At 54.9% G+C, this 8,449-nt stretch overlaps 3 protein-coding genes across 3 annotated transcripts in view; 2 read left to right on the top strand and 1 right to left on the bottom strand.

Moving 5' to 3' along the window:
• VOLCADRAFT_92834 (uncharacterized protein) lies at window positions 1-1,620 on the top strand (the record flags this gene model as incomplete). Its single annotated transcript, XM_002952221.1, has 2 exons — window positions 1-784; window positions 1,466-1,620. 2 exons carry the CDS (start codon window positions 1-3, stop codon window positions 1,618-1,620), a joined length of 939 nt encoding a protein of 312 aa, XP_002952267.1.
• A 2,040-nt stretch (window positions 1,621-3,660) lies between these two features.
• Window positions 3,661-4,161, bottom strand: VOLCADRAFT_92833 (uncharacterized protein; the record flags this gene model as incomplete). Its single annotated transcript, XM_002952136.1, has 3 exons — window positions 3,661-3,752; window positions 3,817-3,884; window positions 3,959-4,161. The coding sequence occupies 3 exons, from the start codon at window positions 4,159-4,161 to the stop codon at window positions 3,661-3,663; spliced, it is 363 nt and encodes a 120-aa protein (XP_002952182.1).
• Window positions 4,162-4,830: 669 nt separating this feature from the next.
• VOLCADRAFT_92832 (uncharacterized protein) overlaps window positions 4,831-8,449 on the top strand; it is a gene marked incomplete at both ends in the record, with an annotated part of 8,527 nt that continues 4,908 nt past the window's right edge. The window contains 3 exons of the mRNA XM_002952220.1: window positions 4,831-4,842; window positions 5,157-5,391; window positions 6,912-7,321. Of these exons, the coding sequence (XP_002952266.1) occupies window positions 4,831-4,842; window positions 5,157-5,391; window positions 6,912-7,321 (657 nt within the window). The remainder of the gene's footprint in view (window positions 4,843-5,156; window positions 5,392-6,911; window positions 7,322-8,449) is intronic.

The raw sequence follows: 8,449 nt of genomic DNA, 5'->3' as shown, positions 1-8,449 counted from the left end.
ATGACCACGGCCACCCAGAGAACGTGGTGCTCGCATCATTGCTACTATCAGCGGAAAAAACGGCCTGCTGCTGGCTCTACTCTTCGTAAGCCTGGAGCCCACTGCAACAACCACCACACGCAAAAACGCCAACGAATGCTGCGGCGGCTGCTGCCTTTGATACTTCTGGGCTTCATGCCAGCACCGCCCCGGCCAATGTCGCATTTTGGAGCAAATGCACAAGGTCTGGCCCCGAAACCACCACTGCCCCCTCCCCCACCTCCCCTGACACCCTTAATGACCAACATCGCCATCGGAAAAAGGATATACGCCGCATCCCAGCTATCCAATCAATACGCCGCCATAAATGCTAATGATGGCATTATCCCCCCAGATGGCAGCAATAGCAGCACTTACATCAGCGCTCCCAGCAACAGCACAAGCCAATGGCTATCCATCGACTTTGGGGAAGCGGTAACCATCGGCAGTGTCGCCATCTACTTCGGCAGAGGTTGCTGCTTTGGACAGCCGTCGGACTATGAATTCAGACTGGGCGGTAGGGCCATCGACCTCACGGTCAGCGATTTGTCATATCCCGGAAGCCTTAATGCCGTTATCTACAATTTAACCTACGGAGCGTCTGCTGCTGCTTCTGGCAGCAGCGAAGACAGCAGAGTGGGCGGTTTCTCCATCAACCCGCTTAGAACGGGGCGCGTCTTCTCAATAGAGAGGTTACTTACAAGTGCGACCGTTCCTGACAGCCTGTTAGCAGTGTCCGAGCTGCAAGTGTTTGGTACACCAGCAGGTAAGCAAGTAGAGCTTTGGATAGAGCTATGGCGAGGTCCCCGTGCACGTGAGAGTCATGGAACGGGGACCCCAAAACGAACGGCGCAAGGCCTCACACGGGGAACGTAAACCCTCCCCGTCAAAATCGCAACAATTTGCATTTTTGTTTGGTACTTTTTCAGCAGCTCCAAAACGTTCTGATGCTGTAAAAGCTGCAAGCTTATTAGGTGTAATGATGAACGAAGGTTCAAAACGTACTCCCCGAACCGTTCCTTCTCTGTAATCCATACCCCGGTGCTGTCCTCCAGTATAAAGAAATGTTATTCAAGTACACTGGGCCGTCGTTGTGCTGTCATATATAGCGGTATCAACAATTACTTGCCCGTAGCCCAGAAGCCATTGAAAACAAAACCTGCCCTTAAGAAGACAGAAATAGTAGCGAAGGCACAGAAAGAAACTGCGGAAAACTCTGCCACCAAAGAACATGTGCCCTTGCTCCACATGCAGCCTGATCAAGACGAAGGTCCCGTAGAAGAGTATTTCTATAATAATCGTATACATGATGATGTGAATGCCGTGGGTGAGGAGGATGCATGATCGGGTGAGGGTTCGGACATTGATAAGGATGATGGGCCTGACTGCCTTCAGGACTCAAATGTTGTCTGGGACATCAGTGATCGACACGCCGGCAACCCACCAGGCGGCAAGCAGCCAACCAAGGGGGGCGAGCAAGCAACAGGGGGTGGCCAGCGGGGGAACAGGGGCGGGCGGAGCCAACGCCTGGGAAGGGGCGCCAAGCTCGCGGCTTTGCTACAGAGACAGCGTGGGGGGTCTAACAGGAATCAGACCAAGTGAACTGAGGGTTAATCTAGGACTTCCTGTTTGGGGAGAGTGATGGGATACTGAATGGGTGCATACTGGATGATCCTGCTGCGTGTGTGCATGAAATGAGTGTTGATATGCCACAGGTACATCTCGCTGGTGAATTGCCTGTTTATTTACAAGAAGCTGTGAACATTTCAAACTGCATGGTTGGGGAATGCATGACCTTGACTGACCGCATGGCCTGGCCAGGGATCACACCTGAGGCTGAGTACGGCAATCATGAATGCAACTGGAATGCAACCGTTCGGGCTGATGTTTTGCATACAGCCCCAAAATACCCTCACAAGGCCACGGCCCCAAGCGTGCGTCCAGATTCCGACATCGCCCAACCCAGGTTCCAGCGCCCGAGTGTCACCAGACCCCACCCGTGCAGCTGTCAGGCACCCTAGCGCCCCGGCCCAAAGTCAAGCGTTCGGGCTTATTTTTTGCATACAGCCCCAAAATACCCTCACAAGGCCACGGCCCCAAGCGCGCGTCCAGATTCCGACATCGCCCAACCCAGGTTCCAGCGCCCGAGTGTCACCAGACCCCGCCCGTGCAGCTGTCAGGCACCCTAGCGCCCCGGCCCAAAGTCAAGCGTTCGGGCTTATTTTTTGCATACAGCCCCAAAATACCCTCACAAGGCCACGGCCCCAAGCGCGCGTCCAGATTCCGACATCGCCCAACCCAGGTTCCAGCGCCCGAGTGTCACCAGACCCCGCCCGTGCAGCTGTCAGGCGCCCTAGCGCCCCGATGATGCGACGGTTTGGTGGACGAACTTAAATTATACCTCCGTCACTAGCTGGCGGGAGTTCGGGCCGTCAGGCCCATCATCCTTATCAATGTCCGAACCCTCACCCGATGATGCATCCTCCTCACCCACGGCATTCACATCATCATGTATACGTTTAGTATAGAAATACTCTTCTACGGGACCTCCGTCTTGATCAGGCTGCATGTGGAGCAAGGGCACATGTTCTTTGGTGGCGGAGTTTTCCGCAGTTTCTTTCTGTGCCTTCGCTACTATTTCTGTCTTCTTAAGGGCAGGTTTTGTTTTCAATGGCTTCTGGGCTACGGGCAAGTAATTGTTGATACCGCTATATATGACAGCACAACGACGGCCCAGTATACTTGAATAACATTTCTTTATACTGGAGGACAGCACTGGGGTATGGATTACAGAGAAGGAACGGTTCGGGGAGTACGTTTTGAACCTTCGTTCATCGTTACACCTAATAAGCTTGCAGCTTTTACAGCATCAGAACGTTTTGGAGCTGCTGAAAAAGTACCAAACAAAAATGCAAATTGTTGCGATTTTGACGGGGAGGGTTTACGTTCCCCGTGTGAGGCCTTGCGCCGTTCGTTTTGGGGTCCCCGTTCCATGACTCTCACGTGCACGGGGACCTCGCTATAGCTCTTTGGATAGGCAGTAGCGATTTATTTTCGGAAGGACAATTACAGAAGGGAAGAATTAGCAAAATGGCAAATTATTGGGATAATTAGCAAAGAACTTACCGAAGAATTTTACAAAAGTAGTAATTAGTATAATAATAGTACAGGTGGAGTCGCCTAATTCCGAACAGGGGGTAATTTCGAACAGGGCTACTTTGAGCGCATAACGAAAGAGATAGCGATCGCGCGCTTATATTCTTAAAGTATATGATTTTTTAAGTGTTCTATGGCCGGCGGACCGTTAGTTTCAGGTCGCTGTGGTTCCGGTGCCCAATCTTGCATGGAGACCCTGATTCACGAGGCACGAATACCACAAGGCGACAGAAGTACCAAAGAACCATCAGAGCATATTGAGATATATTAAAAGTATCCAGAGAGGCCTGTGATCAGCGCTATTTATTAGATTTCGCTCGTCCGTCGTCAAGTTTCGCGGAACCTTGCGAAGGCCGGCACGGCGACTAGAAACAGACGCAACACCCCATTCTTCAACATCCAACAGCTGTTCTTTGTTTATGCATATGTTTTAGAGATTTTCAGACGGCCAAAATGGGCAAAAACAAGCGCAAGGTCCCTCCACCATCAGAGTCCGCTCCTCCAACACAGCGCAAGAAGCAAAAGCAGCAGCGCGGGCCGCACTGGACCCAAAAAGATCTCGAGGACGCCCTTCACACCTATGAGCACACGCGGGGGTGTTCGGGGCCGGGGACGCGGCCGGGGGCGCGACAGGGGCCACACCCGTGGAGAGCGTGCATCCCAGCCGGCCAGCCCAGTCCCGGTGCTCCGTGGCAAGCGTGCCAGGCGCCCTACAAAGCGGTGGCAGGAGTACGACCAGGAGAATAATTAGGAATGAAGCAGCTGTGCTTAGTTTGACCCTTACCAGGTGGTACTTGCAGGATGCATGCATGAAGACCTCAGCGGACCCAAGCATGTAGATTCTACTGGTCGCATTGGGTGGCTATTAACTCCAGTAATAGTTTTGAAGTTATTCGGTTCTTGTGGAACGTCGTTGCGGGTCGGAACAAGCAGGTTTGGGTCACTTTGCAGGTGTTCGGAATTACCCCCATTTTCTGAGAGAGGCATTTTTGTATAGGTCTGCGAAGTGAGTGCTACATGACGGGCATTAATGCATAACGCGGTACGGGACTTGGACACCTTGAAGTGTACTACAAGGCGGTCCTACTGCAACAAACAGGACCTTGTCAGAGCAAGTGGTGCGTTTTCTATCGCGTTTCGAGTGTTAGTGTTCGGAATTAGGCGACTCCACCTGTAATTGGTAAAAAAATACGCAAAATTAGGCTGGATGACCGCGAACCATCCAAAACCCCACGTGCACCAAGGCCAAAACGCAGAGCCCAGACACGAACGGGGAGCGAACACCATGCACGGGCACGGGCACCAAATTTGGTGCCTCTTTATCTCTAAAAAGAGATAAACGAGCGAAGCGCGCGGCAAAGTCAAGAAACAGTTCAAGGGCAAAAGGCGAAGACCACGAGAAAATAAGGAAATGAAGAATAACTCGAGAGGTCTATCACCTCAGTGGCCAGCAGCTACTGAAAGTGGCGACTTTATAAAGAGTTAGAGACCTACCTCGTACATAGTATAGACCAAAGATCGTCATTTCAACATCTTCGGCGAACTGTGCGCGTCCACGAAGTTGTATGTCGCAGGATAAGGCCAGGTAAAAAATACCCTGCATGATCACCTGAACAGATTGCAAATTAAAGCTGATGCTATCTGCGAAAACTCTGTATGGCGGGCCGGGTGGGGTGCCGGAAACTGCAGATCAGGAGACATCAGGTCATCAGATATGGGCAGCAAGTGTGCTACAGCGGCTCGCTAGTTCTCAATCGGGCAGCACCACACTCTGTGGGCTTCCATGTATGGCGGAATTCATGAAACATGGAGTTGCAATACAAGGCAATTTTTTCTTAATCGGATCCGCTTATGATTATGACGTTATTCACTACAAAGGCTGATCTCCTGATTAAGTGTTGCCAAGGGGTTGTCGTGCAACTCTTCAGATCGACTGATCTGGAACCCAACGTTTCATGTCCGCTGCAGCCTGCACTCTCCAGGTGATGTACGGCGCTGGGTACGGCATCGACTCCGCAGCGTTGTCCACCAGCAGCCAGCCTGACGAGGCGGCTTGCTGCCAGGCCTGCTACACCAGCGCCCCCTGCCTGTACTGGGACTACGTCCGGAGCACCGGCACATGCCGCCTCAAGGGCGACCAGGGGCCCACCCTCCCGCCGGGGCAGTCAATACCGGGCTTCTACCGGGATACCGACCGGGTGGCGGGCGCGAAGAGAGGTACGAGCGACGGGAAGAGAGGGTGGGTCGGTGCACCATAAGTGGGAACGCAGAGCTGCTTTCATGGGACGGCAGCTTACAGCTAGCTGTGGATGAAGGATGGGAGAGCACGGGCCTTACTGCATGCATGGCTGCTATGCAGCAGAATGAACGGATGAGCTTGAAGCCGTAGCTGAATAATCTTCGTGCATGCATACATGCAACCATGCAAGCATGCATGCAACCATGCAACCATGCATGCTTAAGGGTGCGGTGGATGTGCATCATCTTTTGCAGCGGCCGCGCACCATGCATGCAATGCTATGCACGCAAGCATCGCTCCATGTTAACAAGGTGCATGCTTACCTATTTGTCGCATTGCATGTTGAATTGTCACGCACGCAAGTACGACAGTACGACACACAGTTAGCTGATGAGGTAGCTGTACAGGGCTGTATCCTGACTAGCCAATCAACCCTACACCCGCTAACAAGTAATCGATGTGCGACGTACATCGGTTATATAATATCCGTGCACCGCTATGAACTATAACCCTAATCTGCTTGTGGCTCGGCTGCTGTTGCTGGCTCCAAAATACCGGGAAAGGCTAGTAGGGCAAACGGCGGGACGGCACTCTGGCTGGGATCGAGCTTGCACTGCAGGGGAGTCCAAACACCCTCTGGGAACGATTTCCAAGGGACAAGCGGTCATGCAACGGCCGCGGCAAAAGCGAATGATGGCGCAGTCTGGTGCGACCCGCAGGCCGGCCGCACACGCAACCCACACCCGGCACGAAGAACGCTAATGCCGCCTGATTACGGCGCTTCAGACACTCCTGCGTACGGGAAAACAGGGGTGCGCCAGCGGCGCTCAAAGCCGACCTCCCAGCGGCTGTGATCGCCGAGGTAGACACCTAAAAATGCGGGTGGGAGAGCGGCTGGGGTAGCAGGCGTGACGAAATAAGGGGTTGTCTGAGCGCCACGCGGTAAACGAAAGAGGTATCGGCTGGCCGCAGCCGCCATCGTGCCGTGTGGCCGGTTATCCGTCCGAACTGCTGTAGTAGCGCGGGCGGGGAGGAAGTAAGAGCAAACATAGCTCACTCCTGGTAGTGCAGGCAGAATGCCGAAGGAACTACAGTAGCGAACAGCTATAAGTTGTTGTACGATGTCCCGGTGATCGGTGTCAACTAACTGGACGGTACCAATCGGGACCAACTAACTGACAAGTAACTGACAAGCCGAAAGGCTACCGCTCAGAACCTATCTTTGAAGCTCTACTCGCTTCTCCCCTGCCGCGTCTTAGTACCAGCTATTAACCAACATGCTAGCTAAGGCACTTGGAGGCTTTCTGCTCGCTACGCCAACGGAAACTGTGGAAGCACGGCGCAAAAGGCTTACCTGGGATTTCAAGGACCCCAGGTTGGAGTGTAGAAGCTGCTTGCGCTGCTACAGAAAATCTTAAAGCACTGCTGACGTGCATCCGCAACACGTGCATGATGCTGGGAATGCAAACACCCACATGTGTCCCTGCTTCCCGCACAGGTGCGAGCGCTTACGCGAACACAAACGTCATGTTTAGCGCGGACCCCAACGCCATCACCATTTGGTCGCACCCCTACGCATTTGTTGTTTCCTTGATGTCTCAAGACAAGCTAGACTGGTACACATACTTTTACAGGTCCTTCTATACGTCAGAAGCAATAACGGGAGCAACTTTCCGTCTCAACGCTGCACCTGCTGGTACGTTGTACCTCAACGGACGGCAGCTGTTGCCCGGAAACAGCTACCTTAAGACTGCAAGCATATCTATCAGCCTGGCAGCGGGTATTAATTTATTGGTAATACGGACCTATAAAGGGCCTAACGATGGGATCAAATTAAGCTGGGCTTCAGGAACACTAGTCGCACCCAATAATACCGTGCTAATGCGGACGGACGAGTCGTGGCTGTGGGTAGAAACACCCCCACCACCGCCACCATCACCACCGGCACCACCGGCTCCACCTCCCTTACCACCTAGACCCCCGCCACCATTCCGTCCTCCATCTCCTCATCCATCGCCACCAAAGGTCCCCAGCCCACTACCACCTTCTCCCAGCCGCCTAGCCCACTACCACCATCCCCACAGCCGCCTAGCCCATTACCACCATCCCCACAGCCGCCTAGCCCACTACCGCCTTCATCCCAGCCGCCCAGCCCCATCCCACCATCCCCACAGCCCCCTAGCCCATTACCACCTTCGCCCCAGCCGCCCAGCCCACTACCACCTTCTCCCCAGCCGCCTAGCCCACTACCACCATCCCCACAGCCGCCTAGCCCACTGCCACCATCCCCACAGCCCCCTAGCCCACTACCGCCTTCACCCCAGCCCCCTAGCCCATTACAACCATCCCCACAGCCGCCTAGCCCGCTACCACCTTCGCCCCAGCCGCCCAGCCCCATCCCACCATCCCCACAGCCCCCTACCCCATTACCACCTTCGCCCCAGCCGCCCAGCCCACTACCACCTTCTCCCCAGCCGCCTAGCCCACTACCACCATCCCCACAGCCGCCTAGCCCACTACCACCATCCCCACAGCCCCCTAGCCCACCACCGCCTTCACCCCAGCCCCCTAGCCCATTACCACCATCCCCACAGCCGCCTAGCCCGCTACCACCTTCGCCCCAGCCGCCCAGCCCCATCCCACCATCCCCACAGCCCCCTACCTCATTACCACCTTCGCCCCAGCCCCCTAGCCCATTACCACCATCCCCACAGCCCCCTAGCCCATTACCACCTTCCCCACAGCCGCCTAGCCCACTACCGCCTTCATCCCAGCCGCCCAGCCCCATCCCATCATCCCCACAGCCCCCTAGCCCGCTACCACCATCCCCACAGCCGCCTAGCCCACTACCACCTTCACCTCAGCCGCCTAGCCCACCACCGCCTTCGCCCCAGCCGCCCAGCCCCATACCACCATCCCCACAGCCGCCTAGCCCGCTACCACCATCACCACAGCCGCCTAGCCCCACTACCACCTTCACCTCAGCCGCCAGCCCCATACCGCCTTCCTCACAGCCGCCCAGCCCACTACCACCAT

The sequence above is a fragment of the Volvox carteri genome (assembly GCF_000143455.1).
Source record: "Volvox carteri f. nagariensis unplaced genomic scaffold VOLCAscaffold_28, whole genome shotgun sequence".
NCBI classification, from domain to species: domain Eukaryota; kingdom Viridiplantae; phylum Chlorophyta; class Chlorophyceae; order Chlamydomonadales; family Volvocaceae; genus Volvox; species Volvox carteri.
Note: the sequence above shows the minus strand (reverse complement) of the source record. Positions and strands in the feature narration are given on the sequence as shown.